Below are 15,866 nucleotides of genomic sequence, written 5' to 3'. Positions count from 1 at the left end.
CTGCCGGGGTTAGAACCGACTTCGCTGCCGTTAAGTGCCGACAGCGTGCAGTCTCTAAAACCCTAAGGGGTGATAAAATGAGGTGGCGTGGTTTTAAGATTTTATTTTACAACTGGGATGGGGTGCTTGCCCCATGGGTTGATTCCCCCCCCCAAAGGTTTTGTGCCATAGGCGCTCCTGAGCTGCCCACGCATTCTGCCCTTTAGGGCCACGCTTGTCACTTCAGATAACGCTCTCTTGTCTACCGGACTTTGTTCTCTACATGTGTGTTTACAATTAGCGCACAAAGCGGAAAGTGATACATTGTTCCACGGTAAATTAAATTTACTTAACCCCTTTAAGTGCAGCCGGAGTCTTTAAACTAAAAAGATCTAGATTTTTTTTTTGTCAAACTATTTAACTTTTTAAAATTTATCTTAGGGTTTGAGGTTTTATACATTTTAATGTCCGTTGGCAAGAGCAGACTCTTCTCCCATCGTAATAGCGCCACTGAATCTGCTAGGACTCTAAAATGGAATGTAAGACAATATAATCAAGGAAAAAGAAAACTGGTGACTTAGGGGCGATACCATAAAGACAAGATCGGATTTTATTCAAGGAGTTTAAACATGGTTTTAAAAAAAAAAGATAGTGACAGATAATGCAGTAGAGCAGCAGGTAACGCTAGCAGAATGCTTGGTTGGATAGCGAGAGGTGTTAGTAGAGAGACGAAGAGCTCATGCTGTTGTACAGAGGACTGCTGAGACCTCACTTGGAGTGTTGTGTACAGTAATGGAGACCGGATCTCCAGAAGGATATAGAAATGTTGGAGACAGTGCAGAGAAGGGCTACTAAAATGGTTTATGGATTACAAGATAAACCTTACCAGGACAGGTTAAAGGATCTTAACCTATATAGCCTGGAAAAAAGACGGGACAGGGGGGATATGATAGAAACATTTAAATACTTAAAGGGAATCAACAAGATAAAGGAAGAGAGTTTATTTAAAAGGAAAAATAAAACCACAACAAGAGGACACAACCATAAACTAGAGGGGCAAAGGTATAATGGTAACATCAGAAAATATTACTTTACGGAAAGGGTAGTGGACACATGGAATAGCCTTCCAGCAGAAGTGGTAGATGTTAATACAGTAAAGGCATTTAAGCAAGCATGGGATAGGCATAAGGCCAAGCTAGATATAGGATAAGGGCAGGTACTAAAGGAAAGTACTCGGAGGTTGGGCAGACTGGATGGGCCTACTGGTTCTTATCCGCCGTGACTTTCTATGTTTCCCCATTTCATGGCTTATTTGATAGAGCAACAGCCTAATGTGATAAGTCCCCATCACATAACCGCTCTGTTATCTCCTGATGTCACCGTGGGGTGAGTTGCCTGGTCTCCAAGGGCTGCTTTCTAATATCTAAAATATCTGTCTCCTTCCGCCGTCGGTCCCTAGTAATTGGTCTGCCTCTAGTTATCCATTCCCAGACTCGCGTGAGCCTGCAGCTCTGGGTAACGGCGGCCACTGGCTTTAAGACCCTACTGCAAAGATTTCCACGCCCTTCACGTTCAAGCGATTGTTAGATCCTAAACATAAAAAGCCTTTTGAGGCCAGAAATCTGGGGAATTTTTGGCCTGTTAGCCGCCACAGAACCTCTGCCAGACATGTTTCATGGACTACTTATAGAAAACGAAGCGGAATGTGCAGGCGCGATTGGAGAGGGTATTTTTATGGCTGTCGGTCGATACAGAGTGAGAGCTCCTGATGATGGATGACAGTGAGATGAGCTCATGAACTCCAGGGTGGAAGCGTGGGACTAGCGGGATAGGGTTTCCCAATGTCTGCTTGGATTTCCAGAGCCAGGAAGGAATTAATAACAATTAGATTTAAATGGAACCTTTCAGAACATACCCTGCGTGCCCCGGATCTTTGCGACTCCATGAACGAGAGGCTTCGGAATTCAGTGCTAATCCGTGGGCATTGCCACAGACCGTTCCAATCCTTAAACTACCATCAATACGCAACGTGTCTTGGTTTAATTTGTGGATAAGTGGGGATTTTGTTTTAATAGCTTTTTTTTTTTTTTGTGCTAAATGTATTTGTGCCGCCTGAAGAGTTGATTTATCCACTGTGCAAAATGTAAGACTCAGTATCCCTGATACATCATCGGTCCTAGATAGTTGATGTTTTATGAGCTTTTAATATAAACACTGCGTGAAATATATTTGTTTGTTGTCTGTTGTAGGATCTTGTTTTTGGGGTCCTAGAAGAGCCTTGATGGTGGGTCAGCCAGGACCAGCAACTTTTCCAGATTGAAGCAAAGATCCAACTCAACATGTACAGTGGTTCCTAGGACCAACCCGACCCACCAGCATCCACCTCCCTGTGCTCCTGTTACGGTGAGATGCAGATTGATATTATAACGCGGGGGTGGGGGTTTGTTTGGTTCTTCAGTTTCATATAAGAATAAGCCATACATTCATTCTTTGGAGGTCATTTTTCTGATTGTGTTCAACCCTACCGCTAACATCTATTTTCTAGAACACGGCTGTAATTTAGTTCTTAGGTCTTGCTTTTGTTCTTGACTTTGAGAAACCTACTTGAAATAGAGCGCTTGGGAGACATGGGTAGAGCAACGAGCAACACAATACAACTATTTGTAAGCTTGATGTCAAATTGAGGCCCCCCCCCCTCCCCCGTATCCAATCCCTGAAATGTGTGTTCATGTTCCGGACTCACTGACATTAAAAGAAAAAAGTGCCAGAACCGAAACCACTTTTTGTTCGCGTGTTCCGTGAGTAATAGTTTTATGTAAACCGTAGAATGCGCCGTAATGGCAAACAGTGACTGCCGTTTTAAATTCCTTGACAAAAGGTTCTAATTTTAGAATGTTTTCCAAAGGGAGGGGGCCCAGGAAAAAAAATAAGATTATAAATTCCAGTAATACTGTAGTTTGGGGTAGCCGTATTATTAGTCCAGTGTATAAGAATGCAAAAAAACCAGAATGTTGCAGAATCTTGTAATACCTTTTTTTATTGGACTAACAGTATTTAAAATGATAGGCGAGCAAACTCCCGAAAGCTCGTCTATTATTTTAAATACTGTTAGTCCAATAAAAAAGGTATTACAAGATTCTGCAACTTTCTGTTTTTTTGCATTCTAAAATTCCAATAAGGAAGTCCTAGCAGTTCTGGAAAGTCTTCTTAATTCTTACCACATGCGAGGAAGTCTGACTTGCGTTGGGTCGACGGGCCTTTAGCAGTGACGGCTTCGTGTCGGACTAGTTTAGAATCCCTTGGCCTTCCTGCGGACTTTGAACTATTAAAGATAGAACTGGTTTGGCAAGTTCTTTCAGATCTCCCTAATGTGTCGCTTGTTTCACTTGTGTATTATTAAGGCATTAAGTCACGGGCACCAGATCTGTATTTTTAACCCTTTACGTGACTTTAGCTAGTGTACAGACGAAAGTATATTCCACGTGGACGGAATGAGGAAGCCATCGGGTTGGGGAACTGGATTTGTATCTCATTCTCAGTTGAATATTTTCTTGGGAATATTGTAGAGGTCGTGGTTTCTGGGATTTCTTGGTCATTGACTTCAGGCTGCTTTAGTTATTATAAGGGTGAGGATGGCTTCCTGCAGATGTCTTTGATTGCAGAAGCTTGTGATGGCTTGGCCATCAAACCCTGTACTTGAAATCTCTTCTGGTTTTAGGCAGCCTGTAACGCGTCTCTCTGGACGAAGGCTGGATTTCTCTCCAGGCGTATCTTTGAAGGCCGCCTTTAAGTACACAGGAGGACTCGGAGATGCTCTGTGTGCTATAATGCCACTCATTATCCTCCATTTCTATGCCCCGCATGCACCAGCCAGGGTTTGGAACAAGGCATAGGTGGGAGAGTGGAGTAAGGCAAAGAACCTGCAATGCCCCTGAGGTTATTTGAGATGTTAGTCTGGTCCTTCCTGAGTCATGGTTCACAAGCGACTGGTTTAGTGGTCGTCCTCCTTTCATACATCCCAACATTTTGAACATTGAAAAGGGGGGCACTTGTTCAAAGAGGTGTCTCTGAGACAGGGCCTTAACCAGACTTGTGAATGTAATTGAGCGGGGCATTTAGAAGAATGAGTTTTATTCACAGATTAATTTATAAAGCCATTTTCTGCAGTTTCTATACACATTATCGGGGCTTTTATGGCTGTTAAGCCCTGTGATAGCCTCACACCCAACAAACTTTCTGAGCTCTTAGAACAGAGGGCCATCGGGGGAGGAAAGAGAGAGAACACGTGGTAGGTTTATTTCACGTGCATTCCTACCGTGGTAGACATTGAAAGATTCTGTCTGATATTGCTAGAGCACAGTATAAGTAGTATTAGAATTTAGTATTATCTACATACAAACTTCTAAAAAAGGACTAAGGCATTCTAAACACCAAGGATAGGAAAGTTCTATAGACAGTCATTTAATAAAAAAGAAAGCATCCTTGCAAGTGTTGAATATTCCGTGAGGGTTTAGTAAGGCTTTCCTTTTCAGGGTTCCTTAGAACAAGAGGTAACATGACTTCTAAAGAGAAGAATCCATTCCGTTCCTAGATTCATTACCGCCCTTTTATCACTTTTTTTTTTTTTAATTTAATTGCGTAAAGAAATTTACTGAAATATATATAAATCTTCCTCCAAATGCTCATTAAAACGGAGGCACACAATGTGGATTGCCGGGGTGTAGCTAACCCAGGTTGGTTTAAAGTTTTATTTCCCGAGGCATTTTTGTATTCCGGCTCCCTGGAGAAATCTGATCCCCCTCTTTTGAACAAAAGAAGGGTTACAAAGTCCCCCCCCCCCCCTGCGTCTCCTTTTCTCTTCTGTCTTCAGTCTTCCTTCACCCTCCGCCCAGATTCGCCTGCCATGCAGTAGCATGGGAGAATGCTTCTAGGCCCGACAGCCATTTCCTTGGCAACGAGGGGGAGGGTAGAAGGAGGGACATTGAGAATAGACCTTTGGGTTGCCATGGTTATTGATGCAAAAAGAAAAAAAAAAAAAAAAAGAATTTGGGACAAAAGATTTCCCCTGCTATAGCATTCTGACCCCTTTCTTCATCAACCCCTTTAAAGCACTCACAGGACAGATGCACCATTGGCTTTTCTTTTTTAAATGGCCTTTGGATGTGTTCCCTTGGTAACCTTGCTTCGACTTGTTGCCTGGGCACCCCCATTACTTCTCCATGCGCATAAAGAAACGTTTCACCAAGGAGGTAATACCAAGAATTCTAATTTGGCTCATCTTACCCCCTGGAACGAAACATACCTCTTCTGACAGAGCAGGAGAGCTTTTTTTCATTAAGATGCTTTCAAAGAACCTCATCCAAAACATTAGATTAGCAATGGTCCGCCTCATCTGAAATACCTCCAAAATGTTCGAAAACACTTCACAAATAGGAGGAACGGTGTTTAGATTTTAAGGGAAGTGTACGTCGACCTCTTGGACAAGTGTTCACTGCTTTCTTAGATGTGACAATTCTTGCGCTGGTCTTTGGTGATCATGTGACCCATTTTCCGTAAGCGAGCAGAAGACACGGACAGTCTCTCTCTCTCGTTACAACACTGACCTGACGCTTTATGGCAATGCTAATGAAGTCCGTTCCTCCATAGACTATTCTATTAATCAGTGTCCAGCTGGGTGATTAAAACTGGTAAATTCTATTTTCCCACAGGCAGTATGATATGGAGTCGGGTTGTTTAGTAGATTGAGGCTCAGATCGAGAGCGAGAACTCATAGAAATGGCTGATATGCTGCTGTATAATATCTGAACTAGAATTGTGTTTACAAAACACTTGGGCGCTCAATTGAAAGTACTTTTGTAGGTATAAAGTGTTGCTCAGGAAAGTCACGCCAAACAATTATTTGAAAGATAATGCTGTGGGTGCATTGTGTAATAACGCTGAGCGCTTGCTGTTCATGGACAATATCATTGGAAAAATCCTGGTAGTAAACAATGACAAACTGTTATAGGAGTATGGGTGGGGTGAGACAGGAAGCGGTTCCACTATTAAATTGTTCCCCCTCCATTAACATGAATCTATTTCGTTAAATAAAGTTCCATAATCTTTTGGTAATTTACGGTACCACGAGGCATTAAACCTCACATCTCCTCTGTAAAGGATCCTTACCGGTTCTAACAATTCCAGAACAGTAGCTGAAATAAGAAATATTATTTATCATTCTATTTCTATCATAATTTTTCTGTAGACTAAGCAGGCAGTGAATATGTCTACGCACTTTTTATATTTTTATAGTCCTATTGACCTCCCAGTTACATTTCCATTTATTTGATGTGTTAAGTAGCAGAGTAATCCATCACTGTCCCTTAAAAGTAAGAACTAATCCCGCACCCCCTTGTATTCTCTCTACTGAAAGTGCAAGGAAAGATGGACGAGAAGGGTAAACAATCCAGAAAGTGTTTGACGGGAGGGAAACCTAAATAGAAAGTTGCCCCGAGGGTTGATTGGCAAACATGATAATAAGTTCTTGCTTGTTGAGCTGTGACATAAGAAGCGGGTTAAATGATTAAGTCAGACAGGCGGAAAAGTCTCCGCGCTCCCTGGCCAACGCCGAAACTCTTCCTAAATGTATTTTATCCTCATTTCGGATCTTGTAAATGTTTTATGAATAAGTCTAATACTTAGGGGGAAATCTATTGGCAAAAGAAGCCCCATGGCAGCTTTCTGATGAATTGACCAAGATATCCCACCACACTAGTATAGTCTACTTCTGGTAATCAAACCAGATGAATTAAATATTACTAAGTGTGATTAATGTTCATGGCTGTTTAGTTTTCTCCTAATTACATCTTCACCCATTTTACATTTAAAAAAAAAATAAAAAATTCTGTTCCACCATACTAGTTTTTACATAGTTTTCTATGTGCTAAATGTCCAAGTACCACTATTTACTTATGTAGTACGGCCTGTAGTCGGATCCGTAAATCAGATTTCTACAGCCTATATTAGGGCAACTAGTGGCCTGTGTATTAACAGGGTATTCTTTGACATAGTTTTATTTTATGAATGCACGTGGAATTAACTTTTTTTTTTTTTTAAATATATATCTAGGCTTCCTTTTTTTTTTTTTATATGAGAGGGATAGAGCCAGCCAATCAAAATAGAGTCCCTCAAGGTCAAAGTTGATTTTCTGAAGGTGCCTTTCGGCCTGAAGAAACCAGTGCTGAAAGAAGCAGCTGCTGTTTTGGCTTCGGTTCCTGGGTCGGGGAAACCCAAATCCGTCAACGTGGATCGCCACAAAGGCAGATATTCCGAAAACATGGACAACGAATCCCAATATTCCGGGTACTCCTATAAATCGGGCCATTCCAGGAGCTCACGGAAACACAGGTGAGAAAATCCCACCAAATAACTAACTTCTTGGTAAAAGGAGGCATTTGTTTGAATGCTGAAATAACCCAACTTGTTAAGGTTCTAAGGCTTTAGACTTCCACCTAGTCCTAGTGAAGTTGAGGCGGTGGAATTTCCAAGGACAGGGAAGTGTTACCTGGGTTTGACATGTCTTGGGAGATAAATTATTGATAGGTGGCCCGTATTAAATACCACTTTGAGTTTAGCCTTTCTAACAATAAAAATAATAAAAACCCTAAATGACACAGGCCGGGTGAGAAGTGATGTCTAAAAGTTTTTGCAATGTTTCTTTCTGACGTGTTTCATGGATTGTATGTATTCTGCAGAGACAGGAGAGACCGGCATCGCTCCAAAAGCCGCGAGGGTAGTCGTGCAGACAAGTCGGTAACTATACAAGCTCCCGGGGAACCGTTACTGGATAATGAGTCTACAAGAGGTGAAGAAAGGGTAAGCGTTTAGCTTTCTAAAAGTATTTAGTGTTCAGGGGAAATGCTTATATTGATGAGTTTAGATATGCTAGTTAGCTTTTTATCTTTGGTAAACTAAGGTGAGGGGACACTCGGATGAAACACAATTGGACATCAACACTGTTGGAGGAGGTCCACTCATCAGGATATATTGGATCGCAGCTTTTTGCACATTGAAGTGTATCGGTCTTGATGCAGAGAATCAAACCTTTTGACTTCAACTTAACGTATTATGAGAGACTAAAATTGGTCACCGACCAAGAGTTCTGATCCGCAGCTGTAAATCCATTCAGCTGGTTAACATTTTGTATCTCATCTCACAATCTGCGTCCGGATACAATCCCCTTTGCCCCCTTTTTAAAAAGCGTCAGTGCTTTTATACACGCCTGTCGTGCCCAGTTACTGCTAAAAGTATCTGTTTATCAGCAAGAGACTAGGAAACAAGCGCAGAATATAAAAAGACAAACAACTTTAAATCGATTAAACACAACATTTTAAGCAACTTATTCAACAACCTCTGTGCCTACTTTTTGCTCTGTCTTCTAGCAGAAGATGTGTTCTCTGTCCTGTCGGCCTCTGATTTCGGAGGCTGGAGGCCAAATAGCAATTGAGAGACGGTGTGAACTGCAATTTGTAATAGTGCTAATATTCCCTATACTAATTCCCCCCAGCCCCACACATTTTATGGAACTTTGCACTTTTACAAGCCAACCAGGGGCATAACTACTGCTATGCCTTTTCAATAGAAGTGTTTTAAGCAGTGTTGTGCAAGATTGCAGACAGGGAGATGGTTCTGCGATGCACCCCAGGCCCAGCTCCAGCTAAGATATTACTCGTGCCATCTTAACGCCTGCCAGGTCTTGCGGGTAATTATTTTCAAAGGGTGTCTGCAGAGGTAATTAACAAGAAAGCTTATTGATTCCTGCGCCGTTCATCGAGCTTCAGTCTGGAGCCTAGAAGCCGTCGCTTTCTCAGTACAGCTTTAAACGAGTAGCTGGCCGAGTGTGTAGAGGACATGAGCCCTTGGACACAAGCCAAGGGAGAACACGCGTGCCGGCGTGGGCTCAGCTTTTAGCAAGTAGGGACAATTAGCGTGGGCTTTTGATTGGTTCGTGGTGATGTCATTGCTACCGAGCCATGCCAAGGACAAAAAAGGTGAATCTTCATTTTAAGTGCATGTTCTACGCTGTGACCCTTCTGCGCTGCGGATGAATGGAACGTGCCGAGCGCTTCTGCTTAATGATGCTCCCTGCTAGTCTACACACAATATCCGTCTAGAATACGTCAAACACATCTAGCCGTTGGTAAACTGCTGGCGGCCTCCCACTATATGTGGATATGTACATAGTTTTCAATCTAAATGGTTCACAGAATTCTGCATTCACTTATAGGCACTGATTAGGAAGAATTTAAACACAAGGTACAAATTTGACACAAAAGTAATATAAACACGAGGAAGCATGCCTGGCGACATATTACACATGTTAATAGCAGATTCATTAGTGTTGGCATCAAAAGAACCAGTTTGGCCTTTGCCCCTAAGGGACCTCTGTTACCACCATACCCCCCCTGCGCATTTCACTTCTATACATTGCATTTAAATGTAAACTCGAACTGGATAACAGCACAACTCGCAAGTGGATTACAGCAGATTAAGTGTTAATTACCTTTCCGTAGGCAAGGTCTCTGAAAACTTCTTTCTACCGTCTCACGATTTTCATCTTCTGATAGGAAGATCTGGGGGTAAAAAAAAGAGGATCCTTGTAAAATGTGTGTGCGAGGCCTTTTATTATAAAATATAATTTATAATGACAAAGGTTACAGGATTTAGACAGTTCTACAACATTTCACACACTAGTTTTAGGTATTGAAATAATCCCTGCCTTTATTTAATCGGTTATGTATTACTAGTAAAAACCTGGTATTTCTCTAAACATTTCAAACGAACCAGTCCCCAAAATGGTGTTTGGTCAGCATCTGTATAAAGCCAACAGGCAACTGTATGGATAGAAGCATAGATCAAGAGTGACCTCTAAACCATGAAAACATATACTAATCTTGATTGTTAAACAGAATCATTAATATTAAGGGGCGTTTTTAATTTTTATTTTTTTTGGGGGTTTCCAGGACGATAACTGGGGAGAAACTACCACTGTTGTCACCGGTACATCCGAGCACAGCATCTCCCACGATGATATCACACGTATTACAAAGGACATGGAGGACAGTGCCAAGTTGGACTGCTCACGGCATCTTGGGGTTGTCGTTGGTGGAGCTTTGGCTCTCCTCTCCTTCCTGACACCCATTGCCTTTATGTTGCTGCCTCAGATAATGTGGCCGGACCTCGAAGCTTGTGGGACGGCCTGCGAGGGTCTCTTCATCTCCGTGGCTTTCAAACTTCTCATCCTTCTACTGGGAAGCTGGGCTCTCTTCTTCCGTCGCCCTAAAGCCTTCTTCCCGAGGGTGTTCGTCTTCCGAGCCCTGCTGATGGTGCTGATATTTTTGCTCATCGTATCTTACTGGCTTTTTTACGGAGTCCGCATTCTGCACACCAGAGAACGGAATTACCAGGGGATCGTACAGTACGCCGTCTCGCTGGTGGACGCCCTGCTTTTTGTCCACTACTTGGCTGTGGTGCTTCTGGAGCTAAGGCAGCTCCAGCCTCAATTTACCATCAAGGTAGTGAGGTCAACCGATGGGGCCAGCAGATTCTACAACATCGGCCACCTAAGGTAAGCGAAGCAGATAGCTGTTTTACCCCAACGTATCCTCTTAAAATGCAGAAAATGAACAGCGGTTGGTAAGAGCTGGGAGAACCAGAAGAGCCACCAGCCATATAACTGTAAGTGCTGATCTGTATTTAAATCATGTAATGGTCCATCAGGCCTTTTGTGAGTAAGTTACGTTTCATTGGGCCTCGTAGTTTTGAGAATTGGACTCTAGAAGTAACAAGAGGTTTCCTCTTTCCAACCGATTACCGCTAAACTACTATAAAAAGAATGAAAGCTTTAGAGACAATAACGTGGGCGTCTGTAGGATAGTTGTGCCTTCATTTCACCAATGACACAATGCATCAGGAAAGGCTGGCCCTGCATGGTAGAACCCGCGGTGGCTTTAAAGTAACCCTCCCGGCCTTGAACCTGTTTTATATGGGCCCCTTGTACCTTTTTAAGTGTGAAATAATCTCACTGAAATGTCTAAAATTTAGAATGGGTTCTGATGAATGCTTTTAGATTTTTAATCGAATCTGCACTATAACAAAACAGCCTTCCTTGCTTGTCTCGGACACGGGGTGCTACTTGTCCATGGCTGAATTTGGTGGCCAAGAAGGCTCTAAGACAAGGTTTTTAGGATGGTTGAATGTTCATTAATAGTAAGGAATGGTGTTATGGAACCACTTTTTTCCATCCGCTAACAATAGGGGAAAAAAAAGCCTGTAAAGGTGGCCTTTTATCCAGATGTGACCTTGAAGTAAAATTGGACATCTGCAAATCCACCCAGTCTTTGTTGTCATAGCTTTAATCCCCATTTTATTTTTTGTTTGCTTTCCTCTTGTTGATATCCTTGTGTCACCTGCTGTTTCTTCCCTCTGGCCACAAATGTATATTCCGCATACCTTGTCCTACCCTGTCTGTTTTCCCTCACAGTATCCAGCGAGTTGCCGTATGGATTTTGGAAAACTATTATCACGACTTCCCTGTCTACAACCCTGCTCTCCTGAACCTGCCAAAATCCATCCTGTCCAAGAAAATGTCTGGCTTCAAGGTCTACTCCCTTGGAGAGGGTGAGGTCCCGCTCTTCTGCCCGGTCCCGCGTTTCCTCTGTCCCTTCACTCCCTGTGTATAAAGCGCACCCTGTCTGGCTGCCTGTAAACAGTGTCATAGTCGCATCAATGGGTTACTTGTCCTAGTAGCACAAGTGCAGAAGGGACGTAATGTAGGATTCCTCATCAGCCCTTTAATAGAGTAGAACTTCTACTATAGGTGGCCATTTCCACCGCTCTATAGCAATACTTTTTGTGATAATGGAGTGCAAATCCATCCGTTAGCGGCTATGTCCATCTGACTCAAAGAATTGTCTACGTGTTGGTAAAACGTATTCCTTCTGATTACACAAAAGGGAACTGCTGGGGTAAACATAAAAAAAGTAATGAAGCCACCTCTGAAATCTACCTGCCCCTTTAGGGCAATGTGAACAGAATCTAAAAACATGAATAGCTGAGACTTCAAAGCTCTGCTGAGACTTGAACCAGGACCTCCTTAGGATACTCCCGACTTGAAAAGATGAACAAGAAGCTGCAGGCTGCCTTTAAATGAATTTATTAACCCATTCACTACTAAATCCTGGCAGAATCAAACCTGGCATTCGGGTTTATAACTTGGAAGCCTTTACCACTAATAGTTAAGCAGGCCCTATACTGTATCTAATTTATCCCAATTCTTAATTGCAGTTTTATACACTAACGCAATGGTGTTCATATATTTAATATCATACAATTACTATACGATCGTACAATACTAATATACGATCATATAACACTATATTTAGAAAATATATCAACGCTTTTTAATATAACACAACGCTATTTAATATAATATCATATAACACTACTTACAATATAACAATGATATTTAATATAATTAATATCATAAGGCTTTATTTAATATAACCTCATAACTCTATATTTAATATATCCTCATAACGTTATATTTCATAAAATAGTTATATTAAACCCAACGTAATACTGTTAGATAAGTTTGATATGATGTTATATTAAATTGTTTTAATATAAAAATGTATTTAATATTTGTACCAAGGGCGCAGCCGTAACTTCTCTGGGCATCCCTTGAATGGAATAAAAGCCAGTCAATGTCTTAATGCTAGGGATAATCGATGTTTGTAGTAGGCGGCCGGATGTTCTGACTTCACTTCATTAAACTCCTGCCCCTGCATGCATTAACATCTCTGCTGGGCAGCTTGCTTTATCTTAGTAAATTAATACATTTAATAGAATCAAATAGAATTATCCATATCTTAATATTCATATCTTGCATTTAGAAAACTCCACAAATAACTCGACGGGGCAGTCCCGGGCAGTGATAGCGGCAGCCGCCCGCAGGAGGGATAACAGCCACAACGAGTACTACTACGAAGAAGCTGAGCACGAGCGCAGGGTGCGGAAACGCAAAGCCAGGTACCTGAATGGCGCATGAGAGGGGAGGGGGTCCTGAGATTTCTACAACAATGGGTATATGGCTCCTGAATCTAAGACGAGACCACGAGCACCAGACAGACTGGATGGGCCAAATGGGTCTTATCTGCCTTATTACATTTACCATTCCTGCCGAGTGTCGCTATTTAGTTCAGTCAGTCCCTTTCTGCACCCCGAACCCCTATTCCTCTGCCCTCCCCTGGCATCCCTATTTACGAGGTCTGAGAAACTGGATCAGAGAACACCTTTGTAATGCGGGTACCTGCCGTTAACTTGGCAAGAAGACTGCCGTCTTCCATGAAAAATAATCCTTCCTCTGACAGATAATTGCCCTTTTACGTCTGGCCTCTTTTTCTCTGTAATGAAGACTCTCTCGTTTATATTTGGCATTCTTCAGGATGCCCGTATTTGTCTCCAGGGCAAACTGTCAACAGGTGCCTATCAGGGGTAATCTGACCGTGGCAGTTTCAGTCACTCCTAGTATATCGGTGCAGGTAGACGGGGCAAAAAACGCAGTCTGATTAAAGCACATTAAATAGTAGTTAGTGGTGATCTAATAAGTTTTGTGTTGGATACTGAAGGGTTTTCCCAGTTTGTATTTGTATCCCTTCATCATTTAATGGCATCGTTAACCTAATCTTCAATATTGCGTGATGTCATGAAAATGTGTATCCGCTAAAAAGTGGTGACATCATTGGCTTTTCAGATTTGAATCGAGGATCTTTTTGGAGTTTAGCCGATATGCAGGATTTATTTTGGAATTAAATAGTTGGATTCAGAAGGAATATTTCATTCTCTGCCACCGGATTGGCTGAAGCTTGCAGGGTCTCTAGTTCTTGGCTTTGAAGAATAGGCGCATTGATGTTAAACATGAAATCCATCTTCCAAGGATGTCTCCTGACTGTGAATTTCTGATCTCCACCCCTAATGCAGGCTGGTGGTAGCCGTGGAGGAAGCGTTCACTCATATCAAGCGGCTGCAGGAGGAGGACCAGAAGAACCCACGAGAGATTATGGACCCGAGAGAAGCGGCTCAGGCCATCTTTGCGTCCATGGCAAGGGCCATGCAGAAGTACCTGCGCACCACGAAGCAGCAGCCGTACCACACCATGGAGAGCATTCTACAACACCTCGAGTTCTGCATCACCCATGACATGACGCCCAAGGTTAGTTCTGAAGGCCTTTTCCTCCCCTTTTCACAATATTTAATTTATTTTAAAAATGAATTTATCATGGTGGTTTGGAATAGTGTCGTCCGAGTGGAGTCCTCGGTGACCTGGATGGATCTGATCATGGTATCCTAGTGGTCATCGGATGTCAGGTTTTGATACTTTGCTGGAAGGTTCCTGTATAATTGATACTGCCCCCTGCTTGCTTACAATGGGGGGGGGGGGCAGCGGCAAACTATGAGCTTTGTGTATATTGTGGCATATTACTGGAACTGAAAGACCATTAAATAGAATAAATGTGATGTTCTAGAACGGTTGCTGAACAGATTTTATGTACAATGTAACGGCAGCAGTTTCTCATACTCAATTTAACACCTTCTTCTGTGAATTTTAAAGCACTCATGTTTCCTTTTCTGGTTAAGCGCCGGTTTAATGAGTAGGTCAGACCACAATCTTTGTGTATCTTTTTTTTTTTTTTTATTTATAGCAGTGACCTTTTAACATTTTTGTTCATTGCACTATATTATGAAGTTTATTATTTTAGATGGCGGTTGTAATCCAACCCCAATTCTTTTGAGAGAATGTTGTCGCCCCCTGGTGGTGCTTTGTTGGAAATTCCGGGATTCTAATGAGGGCGTCCACAGCCTTCGCCGGAGCCCCGGATTATGCAGTAGGCATGCCTGGCTTATGAAATATTGATGGATCTCATGCATTTTTTAACAATGGTCTCAATGCAGTCTTTGTCTTGTGTGGAGCAGATGTGTCTATCGCACCCCGAAGCCTTTAATGAAAGAACAGAGACTGTTACATTTGGAAAAGATAAGAGCTTATAGACGTTTATCGGGAGTTACAGAAGAAATGGTAATGGGGGGGGATTTAATTTTAATTTTTAGCGTTGAAATGCAATTTAAGATGCATTTTGACAACCTCGGAGAAAGGATAGGAGCTTGCTAGTTTACTGTAGATGCAGTCATGGCTGCAAACAGTCCTGATTTCCCGTTCATATTCTACTGGTATGCCTTTGAAGATTTTGCCGCCAATATTAACTTTCTACTTTTACTCCAACAGGCTTTTCTCGAGCGATACTTAGGACCCGGGCCAACCATCCAGTATCACAAGGACCGCTGGCTAGCCAAGCAGTGGACGTTGGTGAGCGAGGAACCAGTAACCAATGGTCTAAAAGACGGTGTTGTGTTTGTCTTAAAGCGTCACGACTTCAGCCTGGTTGTCAGCACCAAGAAGATACCCTTCTTTAAGATCTCGGAGGAATTTGTCGACCCCAAATCACACAAGTTCGTAATGAGGCTTCAGTCCGAGACCTCTGTTTGAAGTTCTGGACATTCGTACCGCTGGAGCGGAAATAAAAGGCGTTCTTTCACGCTGCAGACTGTAACGCAACTTGGCACGTGTGGACATCGCTCCTTCCTTGCTGTTGGACTTTGGGGAAACCTCCACATGTATCACAACCCTTTCTGGTTTTTTTCCATCGACCCCTCACTCCTTGCTGCCAGGTAGAAGTGTGCACAGAAAAATGTAGTGCAATCTTCCAGATTTAAGGATACTCTTTAGGAACCATTCTGGAGGGATCCCTGGCAAGAAAATCTTCCTTTTGTCGCCCACATCTGCAATAATT

At 42.4% G+C, this 15,866-nt stretch overlaps 1 protein-coding gene across 3 annotated transcripts; it reads left to right on the top strand.

Moving 5' to 3' along the window:
- The first annotated feature begins 7,294 nt into the window (after positions 1 to 7,294).
- LOC149280517 (vang-like protein 2-A) lies at positions 7,295 to 15,562 on the top strand. 3 transcript variants are annotated; one of them, XM_089500523.1, is made up of 7 exons: positions 7,295 to 7,365; positions 7,719 to 7,833; positions 9,981 to 10,585; positions 11,501 to 11,637; positions 12,912 to 13,047; positions 13,999 to 14,230; positions 15,302 to 15,562. In XM_089500523.1, exons 1-7 carry the CDS (start codon positions 7,295 to 7,297, stop codon positions 15,560 to 15,562), a joined length of 1,557 nt encoding a protein of 518 aa, XP_089356649.1. The 3 variants fall into 3 exon arrangements, with proteins under 3 accessions (XP_089356649.1, XP_089356648.1, XP_089356647.1); XM_089500522.1 differs by having other exon boundaries at positions 7,713 to 7,833; XM_089500521.1 differs by having other exon boundaries at positions 7,713 to 7,839.
- The last annotated feature ends 304 nt before the right edge of the window (positions 15,563 to 15,866 follow it).

This window comes from Sceloporus occidentalis, unplaced genomic scaffold (assembly GCF_023333645.1).
Source record: "Sceloporus occidentalis isolate IW3139 unplaced genomic scaffold, rSceOcc1.0.p SCAF_155, whole genome shotgun sequence".
Taxonomy (NCBI): Eukaryota; Metazoa; Chordata; class Lepidosauria; order Squamata; family Phrynosomatidae; genus Sceloporus; species Sceloporus occidentalis.
Note: the sequence above shows the minus strand (reverse complement) of the source record. Positions and strands in the feature narration are given on the sequence as shown.

Bases quoted from the DNA above. Each gene is read 5' to 3' on its own strand.
- LOC149280517 (XM_089500521.1), top strand. From the start codon at position 7,295: ATGGACAACGAATCCCAATATTCCGGGTACTCCTATAAATCGGGCCAT. The intron at 7,366-7,712 runs GTGAGAAAATCC...TGTATTCTGCAG, and splicing joins AGGAGCTCACGGAAACACAG to AGACAGGAGAGACCGGCATC. The intron at 14,231-15,301 runs GTTAGTTCTGAA...TTACTCCAACAG, and splicing joins CCCATGACATGACGCCCAAG to GCTTTTCTCGAGCGATACTT.